This window comes from Phragmites australis, chromosome 9 (genome assembly GCF_958298935.1).
Source record: "Phragmites australis chromosome 9, lpPhrAust1.1, whole genome shotgun sequence".
Classification (NCBI taxonomy): domain Eukaryota; kingdom Viridiplantae; phylum Streptophyta; class Magnoliopsida; order Poales; family Poaceae; genus Phragmites; species Phragmites australis.
Window position 1 is genome coordinate 33,874,415 of NC_084929.1, and position 21,989 is coordinate 33,896,403.

The 21,989-nt window shown below is 47.0% G+C and overlaps 2 protein-coding genes across 3 annotated transcripts; one reads left to right on the forward strand and one right to left on the reverse strand.

Annotated features, from left to right (window-relative positions):
* Window positions 1-954: 954 nt before the first annotated feature.
* Window positions 955-6,284, forward strand: LOC133929339 (phosphatidylinositol/phosphatidylcholine transfer protein SFH8-like). 2 transcript variants are annotated; one of them, XM_062376059.1, is made up of 15 exons: window positions 955-1,097; window positions 1,267-1,356; window positions 2,054-2,345; window positions 2,492-2,588; window positions 2,696-2,962; window positions 3,062-3,139; window positions 3,326-3,427; window positions 3,518-3,567; window positions 3,644-3,743; window positions 3,916-4,014; window positions 4,103-4,219; window positions 4,565-4,694; window positions 5,123-5,526; window positions 5,700-5,774; window positions 5,943-6,284. In XM_062376059.1, exons 2-15 carry the CDS (start codon window positions 1,323-1,325, stop codon window positions 5,961-5,963), a joined length of 1,866 nt encoding a protein of 621 aa, XP_062232043.1. In that variant the 5' UTR covers window positions 955-1,097; window positions 1,267-1,322; the 3' UTR covers window positions 5,964-6,284. The 2 variants fall into 2 exon arrangements, with proteins under 2 accessions (XP_062232043.1, XP_062232044.1); XM_062376060.1 differs by having other exon boundaries at window positions 4,106-4,219.
* A 3,966-nt stretch (window positions 6,285-10,250) lies between these two features.
* On the reverse strand, window positions 10,251-11,790 carry LOC133929340 (mitogen-activated protein kinase kinase kinase 17-like). The gene has a single exon (XM_062376061.1). The coding sequence runs from the start codon at window positions 11,691-11,693 to the stop codon at window positions 10,266-10,268; it is 1,428 nt and encodes a 475-aa protein (XP_062232045.1). The 5' UTR covers window positions 11,694-11,790; the 3' UTR covers window positions 10,251-10,265.
* Window positions 11,791-21,989: the final 10,199 nt, after the last annotated feature.

The window sequence follows — 21,989 nt, forward strand, 5'->3', positions numbered from 1 at the left end:
AAACAGCAAACAGCAAATACTACCTACGTAATAACACAGCAGACAAATCAACCTAAGCACTGCATAACTTGAAAAACTGCAGGTAATCTCAGTAGGGGCCTCCCCACTGTTCCCGGTCCAAAAAAATGCATGTAATGCCCTCAAAAAAAGAAAAGAAAAGAAAAAACTGCAGGTACTCCCATGATAAAAACAAAAGGATTAGAACGTAGAAGTGGTCTATAACATTTGGGCCACATACCCTGTTTTTTATTTATAGATCGAATATACGAAGAAATTCCACTCCAAAAATATTTTTTTGAACTGTTCCCTAAATAATAATCATGGAATAATCAGCGGCTGTAGATCAGGGTGGAGTTGTCCAACTCCTCCAACTAATCACCTAGTCTGACCTGACCTGGCCAAACCCTCCTCCATGCCTCGCATCAGCGGCACATGTTCTTGGACGCGGTCTACGGTTTACGTCCACTGCGCGCGGTCTACAGGTACGCCTAGGTAACCTGGTAATCGTGTTTATAAGTTGCAAAAAATATAAATATTATATACGATAATATTAAATATAAACTTAAGTTATTGAGATATAATTATGTTATGTGAGTATTGCCGAACAAATATGTCGAGAGGTATATCGTAGTTTGATTCGGATAGGATAAATAATGAGAAAGAGATTATCTGGTAATTTTTCTCCTAATTTTATTTTTATTTTTATTAGTAAAATAAGTCTTATATCTGTAGTTAGTAATAAGATAGAAAGATTAGAGAATAAAAGGAGATGTTAAAAATGAGTAAATTATTTAAATTTTATAAATTTTTATTAAATAAGAGGAGAAAAGAGGAAGCGATGGTATAAGAATTAACACATATTTTATATAATAGAGACTTACCGAATGCCGAGAGATACTGGGTGCACCAAGTCCATGGACCAAGACGTAATGCAGATGCAGCTTAACTGTTCGACTGTTCGAGTCTCTGCACCGGAAAGTGATTGGAACCCCCTTCGCTTCTCGTCTTGTCCCTCCCGAGTCACCAATTGTAAACGCAGGAGCTTCTGCTTCTTCTCCGCTTGGCCAAAATAAGCTCCGAAGTTCCAAAAGTAGGAGGTAAAAGGACCCCAAAATTCTCTGGATTGCTTTCTTCCCCTGCACGCATCGCTATCGGAGGCATCTTCATTGGAAAAAGATTTTTTTTTTTTTTTTTTTTTTGCCATACAGTCATCAATCATGGTGCTTTCTTGACCCCCCTTTTTCCCCTTTTGCGGGACGATTGCAGTGCATTTTTGAGCTTGGAGCTTGCCCGGAGAATCGATTTCGGAGTCGGCGGAGGTGATGTCAGGCCCCCTCGATCGATTTGCTAGGCCATGTGAGTATGAAGTGTTTCTTTTCTATGGACCAAATCGATCGATTTGCTGCGAATTAGTAGATGTTATTAATTCCTTTTGCTCCCTCCTCGTATGTGTTTGGTTTCTTTGATGTTCTAGGATTTAAATAAATATGTATCTGGATGATTATGCTCCTCGATTAGACTCTTACTGGAGGGCATAATGATACATTGTTGTTATAAGGTTATAGGTTTTGGGGCTAGAAACCCCCCAAAGTAGTTTGTTATAAAAAAAAAAAAACTCAACACAGAAATTGATTGTTTTGCAAATTATCCAAGTTTTGCCTGATCTCATTAGAGGGCATTATAGCTGATGTTTGAAGCTGATCATCTTCAAGGAAACCACAAAAAGGAAACGAGTCATTTAATGCAGATAATCGACGTATAAGGATGCTGCTGTATGCGAACCAATAAATTCATAGATCATTCAACCAATCCATGTCCCAATTATTGCCCTGCGCTGCTTGTGGCTATGAAGATCTGTTGAGTGTTAATACCTATATTCACATACTGTTTTTGTTGAGCATTAAGGTGATTGCATAGGTTCCAGTTTTAGTTCCCTGTAAAAGCACCATTTTTTGTCTAGTCCAGCCCACATATTAGTAACTGTTGTTACGCAAAATTAGCTTTCTTTGCTTTGATTTGGAGATGGAAAATTGAGATGCTACTGCCCGTGCAGGTTTTGAAGGGTTCATACATAATGATGAAAGGAAAGAGAGCAGATCTGATGCAGACAACTCAGAAGGAGATAAGAAGACTAAAATCGGCTCTTTCAAGAAAAAGGCCATTAACGCGGGGAATAAATTCAGGCATTCCCTTAGAAGGAGAAGCAAAAAGAAGAACGAAAATCGGGTTTCTATTGAGGACATAAGGGATGTTAAAGAGCTTCAAGACGTTGAGACATTTCGGCAATGTTTAATTGATGAGGATTTGCTGCCACAACAGCATGATGATTATCACATGATGTTGAGGTACAACACTTACTCTTCTCAGGGGGTTGATTTGACTTTATGCTGCATATACCAATTACCTATAGGTGCTCAAGGGGCTGTCACGAGAAGAAAGTGGTCATCATTTTAGTTGACTGAGATTCTCATTTGATCTCATTCACATACAGGTTCCTGAAAGCGCGGAAATTTGATGTTGAGAAAGCAAAGAATATGTGGTCAGACATGCTTAGATGGAGGAAGGAATTCGGGACTGACAAAATAGAGGTAAAGCTGAAGTTTAAAAGGCATTACTGTAATAGGTTAGTAAAATCGGTGTTGCTTGGAGTAACTACTAACTTCTCATTTTGTCCCTTCTTGGCCCTGTACCTCAGGAATTTGACTACACTGAGTTAGACGAAGTTATGAAGTATTACCCACAGTTTTATCATGGGGTGGATAAAGAGGGAAGACCTGTCTACATAGAGTTAATAGGAAAAGTTGATGCAAACAAGGTAGTGCAAGTAACGACTATAGATCGGTACGTGAGATACCATGTCAAGGAGTTTGAGAGATGTTTCCATATGAGATTTCCAGCTTGCTCAATTGCTGCAAAAAGGCACATAGACTCATGCACTACTATTCTGGATGTGCAAGGCGTGGTATGTAGCATTATATTATAGCTAAACATGGTTTGTAATATTAAAGTCACATTGGTAAGAGTTAATACTTGGCTACTGAGTTCTTCTATGTAAATTAAGGGATTCAAGAACTTCTCGAAATCTGCGAGGGAACTAATCACACGATTGCAGAAGATCGACAGTGACAACTACCCAGAGGTAGGTAGTTCTGTCTTGGATTATGGATGACAAATTTCAATTCCAGTATTTGAAAAAAAAAATTCAATGAAATATTTCCGTTACTTATTTTACAAAATTCAAAAGATGAAATATACTTCCTTCCTGTCATTATCTTTATCTTGGCCCAAGTCGACAATCCCTAATGCATTGTGGATGCTGCTGCAGACATTGTGCAGGCTGTACATAATTAATGCTGGCCAGGGCTTCAAGATGTTATGGAGCACAATAAAATCATTCCTTGATCCAAAAACTGCTTCCAAGATTCATGTGAGTAATGTTTTTTTATTGATTTGATTGCATCATTCTTGAGTGATTTGGTATATAGATAATAATTACCCTTTATCTTTTCTTTTGAAGCTTCTTGGGAACAAGTACCAAAATAAGTTACTTGAAATTATCGATGAGTGGTCAGTATCGTTAATCTTGTCCATATGTTTTTGTTGTTGGCTTCCATCCTAATTTCTGTTTGATACATGCATTCAGTGAATTGCCAGAATTTCTTGGTGGCAAATGCAAGTGTGATGAATATGGAGGTTGCCAAAGATCTGACAAAGGTCCTTGGAAGGATCCGAACATTATAAAGGTTGGTAATATCCAGCCACAACAGCCCCCAAACCCTGCACCCAAAAAAACCCCACATGAAATAAATACCAAAGAAGAAAGGAGAGAGGGAAAAACATTCAATATGTATTGCATGCACACAATTATTGACTGGACATCTTCTGTTGCTAATGCGCTGTGTCTAATTTGTCCAGAGGGTCCTGAATGGCGAAGCTAACTATGGCAGGCAAATTGTGACCATATCAAGCACAGATGGAAAGATAATTGGTTATGCTAGGCCAGAGTATCCAACTGTAAGTCTATAAGAATCTTGGGTGTAGAAATTTCTAGAAACATCATATTCAGTCTTCAGTGAGTACTTATTCTGTTATCCTACTGAAGCAGAGAAAAGGTAGTGATGCATCTGCTGAGTCTGGGTCTGAAGTGGAAGATGTTACATCTCCTACTGCATCAAGGAACCTGATTACCAACCCTATTTTGACCCCTGTTCACGAGGAGGCAAGTGGTTAACCCTGTTCACTTTATAGTGTATAATTAGAAACCCGATACTTCTGGCATAATCTACATCACTAACATAACCAATCGAAGATCGACTGACGACGCCACGAGGACTTCAAAATTATTGATTTCAGATCACCAAATTATGATAGTACTGTGAACATTCGAATGGCACTGCACCCTTTTTTTTCCAGTTGCATCTAGTAAAATGGACTTTTAACCAGTATGCTTCCCAAAGAACCATGGAACGTATCTTTGGGCTACACCTTTTTTTTCTTTTATGTTCTTGCCACTTTTGTTACTGTGTACCTGTTGTTTATAGGTGACATCTGTTGCTATTTCCAGTCAAAATTGTCTGCACATGCTTCCACATCTGCTGCTCATGCTACTATTGAAGAAAGCATTCCTGTTGTTGACAAGGTTGTGGATGATGGATGGGTCAGTCCCAGAGCTAGTTCAACAGCTTCTTCCGCAGGTCTTCAACATTGCTATATGATTCTTTTCTTTACTGTAAAGTTCTTGCGCAAAGTTACTATAATTCTTTTCTACTTTTAATTTAAAAAATTTATTCACTCCTAAAGTTAGTCCATGTGTGTTCCCACCAAGACTCTGCCATTCATAAATACCAAAAGTAGCTGCAGATGTACTCATCAAGTCATAAACTTTTTTACCACTATACCAATGTGTTCATATCAACATTGAGATATATCGGTTGATTACTCAGTTCTTTGCCTTTTCTTTTCCAAAAAGGAACGCCTAAGACCCCAGCTTACAACATATGGTGAAATGTTTTCTCTGTTTTTAGGATGTAGTTCTCAAAATTACACCAACATGTGATACATATGCAAGTATCATTTTGGATTTTCGTGAGCTGAACCCTGAACTTTTGATATGCAACACCAGGTTCATTATCATTGAGAAATTTGCCTGTCACATTTGAAGGACTTCGAGCTCAAATTATCACATGGCTGACAGTCTTGATCATGAGTCTTTTTGCCATGCTTTGTTCTGTCCCGAGCAAAATGGCTAGAAGGATCTCAAATCAATCCATTAAGCATGACGACTATTATGTTGAGTATCCGCAAGAACAAGAGTATAAGGAAGAATTCCGACCTCCGTCTCCTGCTCCGTCTTACACAGAAAAGGATGTACTTTCATCTATGCTAAGACGGCTAGGTGAGTTGGAGGACAAGGTTCAGGTGCTTGAAACAAAGCCGTCTGAAATGCCATTTGAAAAGGAAGAATTGCTCAATGCAGCTGTCCGCCGTGTGGATGCATTGGAAGCTGAGTTAATTTCTACAAAGAAGGTAGGCTTGTTTTGTTCAAACCTGCAGTTTTACGTCTTTGATCTCAACTGGCACAAACTAAAATTGTCTGCTACTCCACAGATAATTGTATATGTTAGATGTGAAAATATTTTTAGTCCTTTTGAAGTAATATAACAAGGTGATGAACTGTCTACTCCAATTTCCATGAGCAGGCCCTGTATGATGCTTTGATGCGACAGGATGAGCTGCTGGCGTACATTGACAAGCAAGAGCTGATCAAGTTTCGTGTATGTTACTGTTCTACTTTGCTTTACTTCTTGCTTTTCTATCTTTTGAGATAATTCATGCGTTAACGGTTCCGTTCCTCCAGCCTCCCAACTTCTGGTCATTACCTTGTTAACGTAATCTGGTACTCAGTCCCATCTAATGTGCGTCACTTCTTATGCCTTTTGCAGAAAAAGAAATTCTGCTTCTAAGAACTGAACACGGAGCAGCTGTTCTTCATGCGCATAGCATAGCCGTTCGTGTATATTGGATTACGGCAAATATGTATGTATGTATTTTGTTTGTTTGTAAAAGCATGTAATTAGTATAAAAAATAGGCGTGACGTGCGCCTTCTCTCCCCTACGCCTTTCATGTTTCGGGTTCTTCAGGGGTATTGGAATTCGATGAGGACCTGGCCTCAGTTGTAAACTTGCAAGTTGCTGCGTAGCCGATTGTGTGCTGATTGCTGTAAATGAACTGCGTGTGCTCTTGTGCTACGCATGTGCTGTTTTAGTTTTGGTTATGTGTGGTATTTGCAGTGGTTGTATGAGACTTGCTCAGCTTTGTTGAATGTTTCGTCCATTCAGGGCTCCCCTTGTTTTCGGTTGATCAGTTGCACCGAGTAACACGCCACTTATCTATCAAATTCAAATCTGCTTACTCCAATCAAATTTGCAAGCCTTTTGAACGATGCCAAATGTTCTATGTAAAACCGATCCGATAGAAAATCACACCAATAATTATGAATGCTGAAAATTTGGATTTTTTGTGAAATTGGCAAAATCAAAGTGTTTAGCATATTGATGATATTGTGTGAATTAACGTGGATCAAGTTTGAAGAACTTGTGTTTGGAATTGATTGTTGGTTTTTTCCCATGTGCAGATATGTTATGAGGGCATAGTCAGTGACAAGGAAGATCAACGGGACGTTCGAGTTAAGAAACGTGCATATAAGATAGATTATATCATAAGATATACATGGAGATGTACAATCTATGGTGTGAAGGATCGCGTGGCGTATGACGTGAAAGGATTTATATATTCCATAGACACAACGGTGCATGTGCGCATTGGAAAAAGGAAAGGAGAAAAACGGCACAAGCGCGCACTGAAAGGCAGTCGGCCTGGTGTAGCTCCTGTGCTCAGTCCAGCACTGTGCACGCATGATCAGGAGTTGACGGCCTGCGGAGGTGCGTACACGGAAGACCAGGTGAGCAGTGGCCCAGTCGGGCAAGGTATAGACGGGCGCACGCGGCCCAGGACGGCGAGGTGGTCACGCGAGCCGGCCCCAGCGCGTGCGGCAGAGCGCGGGCGCGCGAGAAGGCGAGTCAGGGATTTTTTTTTGTTTATATATATTTTGTTTAATATTTATAAAATTACACGTCCGTTTGAAAAAATCACAGAAATATGCTACCGTTGTCTGTCTATCGGATGAGATGAAGGTCTAGTCGGATGAACGGGCGACACCTTTTAAGCCCTACTTGTCAAGTAATAAAAAACCGATGGACATACGGGGTTTATAAGGTCTCGCTCGTTCGGTGGATGAAACCTTAATCTTATCTGATGGATCAGCGAGATCTTATTTCAGTACACCAAAACATATCACCCATTGATCGGACCAATAATTTTCGTGTGCACTGTTCATATAGCCATGTCAGTGTATATGTTCATGTGTTTTCATATTTTTTATTTAAATCTTGATTTTATTTGGGGCACATGAGTGATCTAAAAATTCTAAATATTTTTATGAGTAAACTAGAGCTCATTAGTAACCTATTTTAATTAGTTTGATAAAAAAATTAAGCCAATATTTAATTAAAATTCTCCAAACAGCCTACTTTTATAACTTATAGAAATTTTTAATGCCTTAAATAAATTCTAAAAAAACAGGAAAAAATTCACTAATATTCTTATCATACATGTATTAATTTATAAAATATTTTCAACTCTAGATTATTTGGTAAAAAAGTGAATTACTCTGTAATGCTCCATTTATTTGTGTTTTATCATTTCTATGATATTCTCTTTTTAATTCAATTTGATATTTTCTTTTTAATTCAATTTGAATTTAAATAAATTCAAGATGCACTACTTTTGTAAATTGATTGTGCATCTTGAATTTATTTGAATTCCCATTGGTAGTCTCTCTTTTTTTAGAAGCCTGCAATAGCAAACACCATAAAGAAAGGACTCCAGGCCAATGAAAACTCGACCCAAATGTGAGTGTGTTCGTAAGCCATGACTACTAAGGTAGTGTTTGGTTCGTGGAACGGGGTGGGACGGAGCGGTTCCATCTTATTTTTGAACTGTTTGGTTAGAGTTCAGTGGAACGGGATGGTTCTGAATCAGAGAATATTCTTCAAAGATTCGGGACAGATCCGTTCCAAAAAAAAGGCTGAACGCAGCCATCCCACTTGGGACGGGTCACTGACAGTGAGCCCAAAATCTAAAATAGACTCGTTCCATCCCACCCACCAAACAAACATCTGATTCCAGACCATCCCATTCCATCCCTAAATACATGAATGAAATCATCCCATCCCACCTCGCTCTCCAACCAAACACTACCTAAATTCACCGAGTCGGCGAGACCGTGTTGCCTCCTCCGGCCGTCCTTCCAAATCCCATCCAGCGCCTGGCAGTTGAACATTCTTTAGGAAACGTGACAGTTGAACTGACTCGTAGACAAGTACTAGTTCCACAGTCCATAAAGCACGAGCTTATAATTTATCGTTGGTTCGTTGCATGTGTGCTGCAGAACGGTCTTAAACCGTCGCTTTTGCAGTCTAGAATACAGTTACAACAAGTCCTTTTTTCCCGTTCTGACACGGAACAGCATTTCTCATCCGAAACCGTACCAGATTACCAGCCGAGAATGACTTGGAAAGATGCCCGATGGATCGAGAGAAAAAGAATGGAGCTGTGGCTTGAAGAAGAACTCTGGGAGCTGACCTGAAATGCTGACTTCGACGAGTGATGCTACCCATGACGATGGCTTACGAATGATTGGGTATCACATTAGTTCAGAATCTGGGCAGCCAACTAACTTCTGAAAGTCAAATTAGGTGTTAATTTGCGTCAAACAAATTGATCATATTTGCAACTGCAGCGAGATGCCTATCTGGATCTTGGATGAAGCTGCAACTTGTGTTGTGCATACAGTTTGGTGGCTCTGCACTTCTGCCTTTAGTCTGTCTGATCTCTTTCGGATGCTGTACAACTGGACAGGTTTCCAGATGCAGCAGCGCCACTACTACTAGAACTCCAGTCTCCATTTGTTCCGGAAGAAAAAGATTCCAATCTCCCTTGCTCTTCAAGATACCAGGGGAAAGTTCTTTTCAAGCATTAGTCAGATCAAAGCGCAAAGGCACTGGCGCATGCATGCCAAGTTTGTTGGCAGTTTTCGGCGGTTGCGTTGGCACTTGGCAACCTGCAGAATTCTTAGCTACTCTGATTTCACTCCATAAAAAGCACTCCGATTTCTTGAGAGCCACCGGCACAACTGGTGTGTGTAAACGCAAGTGTCAAAAATCCAACTACTCTGTTCTAGCCAATGCATTTTCTAAAATTACATGCCGGTCTCCAGAAACGTTGAACTGATTAGTAAATGGCATCTAGATTAGTAGAAACATATTGTCAGCAGTAAATGGTCAGTCCAAAAAAATTGGAGAAAGCTAAATGGTGTACTGGAAAAAATCAGTAGCTCGACAGAAGTGGTCTAGAAACGAGACCAAACTCCAAACGGAGACCTTGTGCGCACATGTCAGGGGTGAGCTCATCCATAGGTCTTGGACAAGTGTCCCGGCTGCCTGCATCCGGAACAGGTGCACATCATCCCCAGGCCCCAGCCTTCCTGGCAACTACCAAGCAAACGAGTACGCCTGCTATGTTTCTGGGCTCTCTCTCGCAGCCACCTGGAAGGCGTCGCGCGCGGACAGGTCGTGGCCCCGCGTCCACACCGCCAGCGTTTTCTTGCCGGGAAAAAAAAAAATCTCTAGAAGCCAAGCGCAGTGCAGCGACGCCATCGCCACATGCCTCGAGCGTGTTTCTGTGACGGGGTCGTGGTTGCAGGCTACACCTGTGCTGGGATGACGATGAAGGGCGCCCCGCGACCGCGAGTTGCTTGCCAAATTTTTCGGCAACTCCGAAAGTTGCCGAGAAACTGTAACAACCTTTTTTTGCTGTTGCTTTGGGCTTGCGACACGAGATTGGATTTGATATGGCTGAGTTGGATTTGTGAGTTGTCGAAAAGGTGTTAATCCGGGTCACCGATGCTGTCATTTCATCTCTTCTTCTTTTCACGCAAACGGTTACTGCATGGGTAGCCCTGTTAGATTAGATAGAGTTCATCGTTCTACTGGACAGTGACGCCGCACCAAATTCACGGTAATAATCCCAGTTCAGTTTCATAGGGCTGTCTTTGAAACGCGGAATTTCACACAATGTGATTCAATTCTCGCAGGATTCAAGAAAAACTCCTGTGTTCAACGGTGCCTAAGTTTGTCAGTGGGAGTCAGTAAAAAAGCAAGCTAAAAGACGATAAGAGGAGGAGGAAGAGAAACAAAGGCGATTTGACCACGGAAAGAGTTTTTACTATTTCTTCATCAGAAATATCGAGATGGAGTACAATTCGATCACTAGTGAAATTCGCATGAATATATTGCTGTTGCTGATGCGCGTAGGCATCGGCAGCTCCTACATTGTGCCGGGGGTCATCGCCGGCATCCAAGTCAGCACCAAAAACCTCAGCCTTAGCTTCTGCTTCCGATTCGTCACCCCAAAAAATTGCATAGTGCATCGTCTCCACAGCCGTCGCAGCCATCGGCAGATCGGAAACGTCACTGTGCATCTGCTCGGACGACGTCGCCACCGCCGCGTCGGAAATTTCACCGTGCGTCGGAAATTTCACTTCTTGGGCGGCGGCCGCTGCGTCGGGAAGTTCGGAGCGAAGGCTGCACACTTCGATCCAACCCTCGTCGGATTCCCAATCTGGCAAGGCCGAGCAGGGGCCTGCCAATGCCCTGATCCTGTCGGCGGCGCTCTCTGGCTGCTCATCATCCTCGTCATCCGCGTCCGACTCCCACAATGCGGCATCCAGCGTGCTCTTGGGAGAGACCCACTTGGCCTTCGTATCCTCTGCATTGACGCCGCAGCCAGCTGATGCTAAGAACTGATACTCCAGCAGCTGCGCCGCCGTCCACCGCTCGCTGGCGTCTCGCCTTAGGCACTTGTCCAAGAAGTCCTTCGCCTCCGCCGACAGCCACTCCGGCGCCTCCGGCACGGCGTCCGTGTACCCGATCATGCGCACCGCCGCGACCACGTCGTCCATGTCGCTCCACGGGGCGCGGCCGGTGGCCATCTCGATGACGGTGCATCCAAGCGCCCAGACGTCGGCCGCCGGCCCCTGCTCCTCCCAGCGCGCCACCTCCGGCGCCATGAACGCCGGCGTGCCGCCGATCGGCCCCTTCGAGCCCACGCACCTCGCGCACCCGAAGTCCGCGAGCTTTGCCCGCCCGTCGGCGCCGATCACCACGTTCCTCCCCTTGACGTCCCCGTGCACTATGGACTCCCCGTGGAGGTACGCGATCCCCCTGGCCACGTCCGCTGCGTACGCCCGTACGGCTGCTTCCTCCAGGCGGCCCCCATTCCTCTCCACCTCGTCAGCCAGGGAACCGCCGGGCGCGAACTCGAGGAGCAGCTGGCACTCCCCTCCCGCGGCGGCGCGGAACCCGATGCAGCGGAGCACGTGCGGCGAGCAGAGCGAGGCCATGATTCCCCCCTCGCGCCGCAGCTGCTCGGCGCCCGCGGCGCCGCCCGCCGACTTCACCGCGAGGAGCTCCTCGCCCGCCGAGAAGAGCGACACGGCGGCGCCCGACGCGCCGCGGCCGAGCGTGCGGAGCCGCGTCAGTCGGCGGCCGCTGATCCCCGCGTCCATCTCCATCGTCGTGATCCCACTAGGTTTCTTGCGGTTTCTTTGGCTAGGTCTCGATCGGAACTTCGCGTCTGCGTGGCGCGACGCCGCTGATCCGACTGCGCCCGCGTCGAGCGAGTATTTATAGGCGTGGGGGAAGCTGAGCCGAGTTCGGTGCCCGACTCGGTGGCGTGCTCGCGAAAGCACATGAGGATTGCGGTGACGCGCGGGGAGTACGGTTTTTCCTCGTGCGGAGGCTGACTTGTGGGCCGCGCAGGGCGGGTCCAGCGTGTGGATTATGGACTGATGACCGGTCGAGATGTTTGGCCACGTGGGATGCCGGGGAACAGGCATGTGGAAAACGAGGGCTAAATGGCTGTTTGGGTCTGGGTGTGTGTAGGGTAAGAAAAAAAGCTCGGGCCTCACGAGCTAACTTGGGCTTGTGAAAGTTTAGCTTAGCTTGACTCATTGTCCAAACGAGCCGAGTCTGAATCATCTTACTAACATGTTGTCCAAAACAAGTCGAATTGAGCTAGCTCGTGAGTGCTCGCTAGCCCAAACGAGCCTCTTTTAGTGCCGTCTCTAGCTCGTTGGACGAGCTGCCATCGAACGGTATCCTGAATTAGCCCACTCCGATCCACGACCCAACGAAGCTATTGGACCCATCAGAAGTCACAGGGCAAGTCAAAATCCACTAAAATCTTTTCGTTGTTGACGAGACTGTCCTCCCTACAAACCCTAGCCTCCCACCCCGCTTCCCCTCCTCTCCTGCCATGAATTATCGCTTCCAGAACTTCCTCGGCCACCGCCTCCTCCTTCACCCTCCTCTTCAAGTCCTCCTCTAACGTCACCCCCCTCCCCCTCGGGTGACTTCCTCCTCGCCGCAGATGACCATGGTTGGGCGCTCTACGCAAACCTCCGCTGCCACGTGGTCCTCCACCGCGTCTCCTTTAAGGGCACGCCCTCTGCCGTCCGATTCAACCCTGACAACACGCTTATCGCCTGCCAAGGTTCAGTGTCGCGCCATGAAGGCCGTCGCCGCTATCACCCGCGCCGTGGAGGCCATCGTCATCTTCGCCGATGCCTTGCAGGCCTTCGCCACCCACGTGCCCTCGCTGTCATCGCCCACACGCCCTCGTCGTAGGCAAACTCGCGAGCCCTTGTGACTTGGCTCGAGTCAGGGTTCGAGCCGAGCCAAGCCATCATTTTAGCTCAGTTTGCAAACCAAGCCGAGCTATCAGTACACTGAGCTTTCACGAGCTGAGCTGAGCCGTTTCCATCCCTAGGTGTGTGAACCTTCCCTGAGGGGTTTACATGGAAGAAATTATGAAAAAAATCAAATACCTTGCTAGGGGCTCGGCTCGTTTTCAGCCCTAGGTGTGTGAACCTTCCCTAGGGGGTTTACATGGAAGAAATCATGAAAAAAAATATCAAATAACTTGCTGGGTAATCTGCACAGGCACAACCGTCGATTTGTAAGAAGGTACGGCTACTTATGGTAGTTGACTTAGTTGCTTAGGTTTAGTGGTGACACTAGGGGTGTTTATCGGGTTAGTTGAGCCCGACGAATTTTGGTGAAATCAAATCTAAATTATTATTCTAGCTATGTATGATCCCGTTTTGTAAAGGAGAAGACTCCGCTTATCGCTCGCCTGGCTTCACCCGTGTTAGAGTTTGTTGGCGATGAAATTGTAGCTAGTGTGGGAGGATAGTAGCGGTGGATGAGGAGGGCGCGGAGAGTGTTGCTTTTAGAGTTGAGTAAAGACAGAGGTTGGTAGCAAGATGAGGAAGATGCAAAGTGTTGATGCAACGCTACATGTTTTGTAGCGACGGAAAAAAACGATGGCTTGCACTCCACTGGCTGGCAGCCTACTGTACGTGCCGTGTGGACCAACTAAACCGCGGATAATCTATGACGCCTTTCACAGTCTGGAAACGTTGGAAAGCACCGGCGGCAGCGGTGGACGAACCCACAGGCGCAGCGCAGCCAGCTCCTGATCCCGCACCGACACGCTATCCAGAAGGCAAGCAGGGCACCCAAGGCTGGATATCCCTTCTTCCCCGGAGAGACGGATCCCCACCGGGAGCAGCAACCGCGGGACGCGACGCTTACTTGTGAAAGGGGCCGGCCGGCGGCTCGCACGCTGCCTTTCCTGACACCCGGGTTACCAGGTCCGAAAGGTTTTTGACCGCAGAACAGAGCCCTTTCTACGTCCGCGCTGACGCCGCGCTTTTCCGTGTCGACGCGATTCTTCTGCGGTGGAAGCTTCGGTGCGTGGCGTGGTAGGGAAAGCTGACGAGTTGAGGATTCACGCTGGGTTCCTGTGCTTTTCGCCATCAGAGTCACGGTCACCGCGACGCGGGCGCCGCAACGTGCTGTCTCATGCGTCGAAGCAAGTAATTTTTAGCTCCACGGTTTCACACTCCCGTACGTGCTGCGGCAAAACTTCAGTTCTCTGGAGTTTACGCGTCAACACGTAACGAGTAACGAGAGCGTTCAAATGAATACAGCTTCCTACGCGAGAAACAGAATGGCTTCGAAAGAACAGGAGCTTCTAGATTAAAGAATATGAATAAACGGAGCAAAATTTGGGGACGAACAAATTTCATTGCATAGTTTGTGTCGCACAGTAAAATTACACGGTGCCGCGGCGGACTTAACCGCGAATAGGTCCCTTGACGCCTCGTCGGCGGTGAGGAAGACCTCCGCCCCTGACGCGCCGCGGCCAAGCGTCCGCACCCGTGTCCACCTCCCTGTCACGGCCGTCGGTGCCATCTCTTCCCCTCTATGTTCTTGCGATACGGTGGTGTGGTGTGGTGGTTTTATTTTGTTCTCAATGACTCCTGTCGAGTTTAGCCTACCTATTGCTATGTTGATTCTTTTTTTATGAGAGAGTGCATTTATATATATACAAGGAGGAGGAGGACTTGTATTTTGGATTAGGAAGAATTGCAAGTTTAGAACATGGAAGGTATTTTGGCGTGTGCAAAAAGCGCAGCGCAGAGGATCAGAAAGATCTTTCTGCGCACGCGTTGGTGAGCAGCAGGCTTGTGGTGTGAACGATGGGCGTGGACTTGTGAGGCTCTGGTCCACGGTTAATCAACAAGCCTTCGGACTCCTTGTTAGATGGGAGTGGACTCGTGACGTGGTGGGAGGCTGGGAGCGCGCTCTGGTCCCCGGTTAACCAACAAGCCTTTGGACTTCTCCTCGTTACCCCCCCCCCCCCCCGGTCAACTCCCAACTCTCCCGGTCACAGCCAACGGAACTTTCATCTCCCGTTCTGCCCGTGTTTTAGGAGGTTTATTAGACGTGTCAAAAGTTCTGGTTAGCGTCGCTGATAGCAATAGCAGTAAAGCCAGTTCTATGAATTAGAGTAAATTTGGTGCATGGAAGGGTGCAGTGGTCCGCGGTTTCACGCCTGACGGTACTTCCAACCCTCATTCCGCCCGAGTTATTTTAGGAGGTTCGTTAAACGTGTCAAAGTCCTAGTCAGGGTCGTTGATATCAGGAACAGCAAAGAGAATCCTACGAAGCAGAGTAAAATCAGTGCATGTAAGGGTGTTGTTGTGTTTGGATTGTTCAGCGAAGACCGTTGTGTATAAATGAATCCATGGTCATCCAAGTAAGAGTGCGCACCAGAAAGGCGTTGTGCGCTTCCGAGGCCACGATTGGTGGTTTGACACTCGACTCCACCGATGGCATCATGGAACTCGGTAGCAAAATTGTACTGTGTGGCCACCTAATCCTCCATTTAAACATCTAGAAACCATTACAGGAAGGACTCTTTAGGGTCAATGTCGCATCATCATGTGACGCAAGCTCACACACAACGGCGGCGGCTTGCCGTGGAGTGTAGCATGCACGCGGTCACTCAAGTTCCAAGCTAGACTCACGTCCGTTAATCGCATCAAGTGTACTGTATCTTTCACAAACACTTGCCAAAAACCGTCACGTCCATGCACTCTGCACGCGTGCAAGCGCTCGCGAATTACGGCAGCCGTCGGTCCTCTGGACCTGCCGGGATACCACAACACGGCAGGTTGTAAATGCGTCGCCGCATCGGAGGAAAAAGAAAAAGATCCCGATCCGAACGGATTGAATATCCCGAGCCTCCTTGGCGTCGGAGAACAAACATGCATATGCGTCGTTCCGTTCCTCAGGGGAATACTCCCGTGAATATGCACGGCGCCACGCGCAGCATGTTCACCATGATTAGAGATGTAAGTTTTGTATGTTTTGGGCTATTAGATATATCCAAAATAAAAAAATAAACTAAAATTTCACTCATATCTAATTAAGTTAAAAAATAAACTAAATAGTGATCTAAAATTATTTATTAGGTACCCACTAACCGCGACACGAGCAATCCCACGGGTGCGTATTCGGATGCTGCGCCTGCGCGCATCGGCATCGTCCCGGCGCCGCGAATCGATGGCACGCGACGTGCGGCCGGTGCTGCTGGCCACGCCGAGCCGGACACAAGCGGCGTCGCGTGAGGGCGCCGGCCAGGTGGGGGTGGGGCTCGTGCCCTGCGCCGACCGAATTGGAAGTGGCGAGGTGGATGCGTGCACTTTGCGGCGCGGGCGGCCGAACGGGTGGGCCAAGGCGGCGGATGGCTGGCTCGTCGCGTGCGACGGTGCGAGTCGGATGCGTTGCTTTGCTTCCTTGGCCAGCGTGAGCTCGTCTCCACTCGTCCTCACCTGCCCGCCGGTGCGCCGTCGGTCGCTCCTTCCCGCCGGCCAGGTCCCCCGTTTGTTCCGACGGGTTGATTCTACGTCACTTCACCTTCATTTCGCCACCGATCCAAGTAAGAATCGAGGCTTTTGCCGTCGTTTAAAATGGCAGATAGGGCTGTGCTGCTTCTAGCTGTTTGTCAGATGAGAAATCAAATGTACCGATTTAAAGTGGACGGGAAAAAATGCTTTTGGATCATACGTGCACGGTGAATGGTACAATCCAGTGAAACAAGATATCACAGCACGCGGATTGTGGTAGCACGCTGATTATGCTGCACTTGAGCTCGATTTTACCACAAGTTGCCTGTTCCGGCAAAAAAAACAAGCTGCCTGCGACAGGGAGCTTACTGTAGCGGATGGGAAAACACGAAGTAAAGTCAGAGGATGCTAATCCCTATAACGGTACGTGTGCCAGCCTTTCAAACACGGTAAACGCGTTAGATCTGGCGACGCCAAAAGGAGCAACGGCGTTTTTCAGACGGCTTGTGCACATGAACTCAACTTTTTTGAGATCCCAAAGTTACTTTGCTGCCCTGAACTCAAAGTTAGGGTTCACAACAACAGCGATCATGAGAGATAGTAGGGATACAAAGTCAACCAAAGGTACCCTTTACCCTAATGTGCTCCTCGTAGAGGAATGAGAGATAGTAGGGATAAGAAAGAGATGAGCTCCTAACAGTCCATCCTGCATCCGCTCTGATGTCAACCATTAGGTTCTTACAGGCTTAAGACTTGAAGCGTCTCGTCACCAAATGGTTGCATTAAAAAAGTTCTTCCATGATTGAATGCTGTTCCACCTGACATTCCATTTGTTAATCTTTTTCGCGCCAACCGCAATCATGCCACAGAGCCTTTTTTTTCTTTTACAAGCTTGCTATAAAAAAGAACCGGGCCCCTTTTCGTTGAACCACCCCCTCCTCTAAACCGCAACAGGCCAACCATTTTGGCATCTCTCGGTTGGTCTCTGTCCCAGAAAAGGAAGTGTTGACGTACTTGCAGTTTGCCACTTGATCAAAACGCATGCTGCTGATGTGCAAGCATGACGGCGATACGGTTGACGAGAAACGAACAAGGTGCGAGATCAGAAGTCGTGCGTCCGGTTTGATCTCGCCAGACCGAGAGGATCTTCGAGCAGATAAGAAAGTGATGGCCACGAACTCTGAAACCTCGTGTGCGCACGGCCAAGGAAAATGAGTTGCATGAAGCCTACCTTGAAACATAGTTCTAGCAGAGTGCCATTTCAATCGATCCATCTATGCTGTTTGACTTTGCGTTGCACCCAGCACCCAACTTGAGGCGACCATCCTCTGCACTCTGCATTGCTTGCAGAATACAAGTTCAGTGGATCCATCCTTGTCGTTTGACATTGCATTGAACCCAAGCGACCATTCTCTGCACCTGTGATCGTTCTCGTGGTTGCTTGCAACAATTCATGCATCTTTGAGCTCAGATGTGAATTTTATTTTTGTGTGTGCCTTTCAACAACAGAAAGTACAGAAATTGTGCTGCACTCCAATATTTGCCAAAGGTGAGCTGAACTGAAAATTTGTGCTTTTGAGAAGGATTGTCGACGTTGTTGCTTGCGAATGATGCGCAGTCGACGTAAAATGTCTGCGTGCTTTACTTGGTGTTTGAGGTAACAGAGTCAGCGGCCTAATTATTCCTCTAAAATAAAAGGAGTCAACTTCCTTACAGAAGTACTAGGACATTACAGGAAAAGGAGACTGGACTTTAGGCCTTTAGCCAGTGGATGTTGACTTGTGAAGGCTCGGCAAATAGTTTTATCGATGGAGGAGTTGACGAACTGAAAAAGATGGCATTCTTTATTGCATTGCCTCCTTTTTTGAGGAGTAATCGCTGTATCGCCATCTATGAGATGGGATGGCGGATATCATTTGGCGAAATAGAAACGAGGCAAAGAAAGTGCAGTCTTTTGGCCAACTCCACCAGATCACACCAAGTCTGTACTCTGAATTGATTCCTGCAATTGGCAGTTTGCCACTAGCCTCTGGCGTTGGCAAACTGGTGTGTTGGATAAGGCAGTTGGCTAGCCACTCGGCATCTCAACCTCAAGTGATCAAATAATTGACCTGTCAGATTAGTGCTAAGCACTGCAGCATCATGGCGGTCTGTTGTTTTTTTTTTAAGGAAGATGGCAGGTGCTCTGCCATTTCATTATAGGAAGGAAAAGAAAGAGAACAAAGTGCAGTTACAAATTGGCAACTCGAAGATACCGATCAAAAGAGCTTACATGAAGAAACTGAAAGAGGCAACATGTAGTTCTACAAGATGTAAACATCTAGTCGTGCCTGTCGTGCCGACCTTATACAACGACCCCATGAGAATATCATCTAACTCGGCATTCTGAACAATACCTGCAAGACCGCACCAAGACCATACATGGGAGGAGACTTGACTGGCGTAGGAGCATTGGAGGAGGAGATGCTCGACAGGTTCTGGTTCTTGCAGCTGTCTGTTGTTGAGAGCTCAATTGACAAAAGCGATGGATAAAATAGGTGCTATATCCAGTGACGGAGCAGTTGGCAAATTCCAAGACTCGGTCACCCCACAGCGGACCTTGTCGCTCTACCGTTTGCAATCTCAAAATTCCAAGCGGCCATCGTGAGGGACCGAAGATTGCTGCCTGTATGCTTTGTTTCATTGTCAGTAAGTACGGTATGAGCTCTGTCGATTTTATATTAGAAAAAAAAGTTAATCTAATTTTTTAGGAAAATCGGATTCAAAAACCATACAATTACACGGTTAATTAGAGAGAAAACCTGCAAAAAAAACCCAAACGACACGTTGACAACAACAACTAAACCAAAAGGATTCCCACACCACTCAACACAACTCTAAAGACGACAGAGTCCATCGTAGGTCATTGTTGTCAAGCTTGCCTCTTCAGCAGCACAGCAGCTCCGACTTCCCACAGTGGACCTCATTGAAACTTCAGAGCCTCAGCCGGGACCTCAAGGCGACACCTCAAGGAGGATGTTGTACAACGTCATTTTGTCAAATGCTTGCACCCATATACATACACATATAAAAAAAGAGAAAAGAGAAAAGAAAAAAAGGAGGTAGCTCAACCGACCTTTGGGCTGGCCCGGCCTTTCCCCCTCCTCCCTTCTCCACCAGGTCGGCCCGACCCTGCCCCAGCCTCCTTATCACCCCATCCAACCGCATCTACCCTAGGGCGTCCCCACACCTGTTCTTCTTCTTCGCCCGCCTCTCTCCCTCGCACGCGCTACCGCCTCTCTCGCGTCGCGCTTCCGAGCCGCACCACCGGCCCAGCCAACTCTCTCCTCCTCCGCTCTCTCCTTGCTCCCTGGGCTGGAGCCGGCCGAGCACACTGGTTCGGCCGTGCTCTAGCCAGTGAGCCACCGCCGTGCACGTCCATCCTTATCTCCCCACGATCTTATCCTTTCCCTCTCCAAAATCCGAACCACCCGATCCGATTCTTCCGCGTAGGAACCCTACTAGCCGCTATAAAGGCCGAATAGGATGCTCGCGGGAGGGGGCGAGATCCGAGAGCTAGAGAGAAGGAGAAGAGAGAGAGAGAGAGAGAGCCACCTCAATCCCTTCCTCTGTCGTCGCTGTTTCTTGCTCGCCCGGAGCGCCATGGTGACCATTGCCGTTGCCGGTGGGTCTCGACAGTAGCCGCCCCCTTCCCCTCCTTTCTGCTACAGGGTCGTCGGCCGGCCTTCGGGTCCGTAAGCAGGTGTCGTCGACCGGCCTTCGGGTCCGTAAGCAGGTGTCGTCGACCGGCCTTCGGGTCTGTAAGCAGGTGTCGTCGACCGGCCTTCGGGTCCGTAAGCAGGTGTCGTCTGTCGGCCTTCGGATCGCGTCCGTGCATGAGCAGGTGTCGCCGGCCGGTCTTCAGGTTGCATCCGTGTGTGAGCAGGGTCGTTTGCCGGCCTTCGGGTCACGTCCGTGCGTGAGCAGGTGAAGCCAGCCGGTCTCTTATGCTGCGTCTGTGCTATACAGGTGAAGTTGTCCGACTTCTTGTTGTTGCGTCCGTGCTATACATGTGAAGCCGACCAGCCTCTTGTGCCACATCCGTGCTATACAGGTGGTAGCCGGTCGGCCTCTTATGTTGCGTCCGTGCAAAGCAGGTGGTGACCGGTCGGCTTCGTGCCATGTCCGTATAAAGCAGGTGACCGGTCGATGCTTCGTGTCTGCGACCGTGGTTTGTGCAATGATGTTGGTAATTCGGCTATTCTTTTGCTTGTTATGGTGGTTCTGGCTGACCCTCGTGTCATGTCCGTGGAGAGATGCTATGCTTTGGCATGAGAAGAATATTTATAGTATATCATATGAGAAGAATATTAGTGATTTTTTTTAGATTTTTGAGAATTTATTTGAGTATTAAAAATTGCTTTAAGTTATAAAAGTAAGATATTTAGAGAATTTTAATTAAATATTGGTTTATATTTTTTATCGAATAAATTAAAATAAGTTGCTAGTGAGCTCTAATTTACTTATAAAAACGTTTAGAATTTTTAAACTACTTTTATATTTCTAAATAAAATTATGAATTAAATACAAAATCACAACGCACACGTTACACGGAAGAGAGCATCCAGCATCTTCACCTAGTATTTTTAGAACCTGGCAATCCCGTCCACCCGCGCTCCCAACCAAACATCGCATTTTAGTGGACGGCCATCTCCCAGATCTCTTCGTCCGTCGAACCAAACGCATCCAGTAGTTACGTTAGATCTCCTTGCCTCTTCCTTGTGCTGCCTACATCGGAGACCTAGCTTGCCAAAATTTCAAAGAAATCACGGGCAAATCTCTCCCTATCTGGATTCGCGTCGACCCTTTCCCGTTTCCTGAGACACGATCAAAGCAGCAGCAGCAGCCGGCAGGCGGACAGAGGAGAGAGAAACAAAGTGATCTGTGCTTCACAGCGCACTGAGCGCAGACACCGTGCATGCATGCGTGTTTCAAAGACAGGCAAACCGGAAAGAGGAGCTTCTTTCACTTTTATATGTGGTGCTGGAATACTGAAATGGACCAAGAATGGAAGGGGCCCACGGACAGGGACTGTCAGGTCATGCATGTTGCCATGCTTGTGAGCTGTGCGACACTAGAACTGCCATTGCTAGCGACACGCAGCTCGAGAAATTTCAGTAATGGAACGCTTGGAGTAGGCTGCAGAGAAGCAATCAACAATGCAAAGCAAAACATCCCTGAATTGCCATTGCCTACAGCGCAGCTTGAGAAAATTTCAGGACAGGGGAAACTCTCTTCTCTCTGGCAGGTGGCCCTGATGCTGGGTCCAATGTAGTGGGAGCCCACCCTCGGTGACACATGCCAAATGGGCCATCCATCCAATGATCCAAGTACCCAACACTTGCAGACAGAGGAGAGAGGAGAGAGGAGAGAGAGAGAGAGCAGAGACCAAGGGAGCGGCTGTTTAGCTGTGTGATGTGGGAGCAGTGAGCCGACTGCAGAGCACAGTACAGGCCGGAGAAAAAGCAGAAATAATAACTGACAGCCATTGCTCGCTTCCTTTCCTTTTGCTCCTTGCTTACAAAGTTACCAGTACAGCGGTACAAGCCCCCCTCGCTCCCTCTTTCTCTC

Coding starts and splice junctions, on each gene's coding strand:
- LOC133929339 (XM_062376059.1), top strand. CDS start 1,323: ATGTCAGGCCCCCTCGATCGATTTGCTAGGCCAT. Junction 3,428..3,517: donor AAACTGCTTCCAAGATTCAT/GTGAGTAATGTT, acceptor TTTCTTTTGAAG/CTTCTTGGGAACAAGTACCA. Junction 3,568..3,643: donor CTTGAAATTATCGATGAGTG/GTCAGTATCGTT, acceptor ACATGCATTCAG/TGAATTGCCAGAATTTCTTG.
- LOC133929340 (XM_062376061.1), bottom strand. CDS start 11,693: ATGGAGATGGACGCGGGGATCAGCGGCCGCCGACTGACGCGGCTCCGC.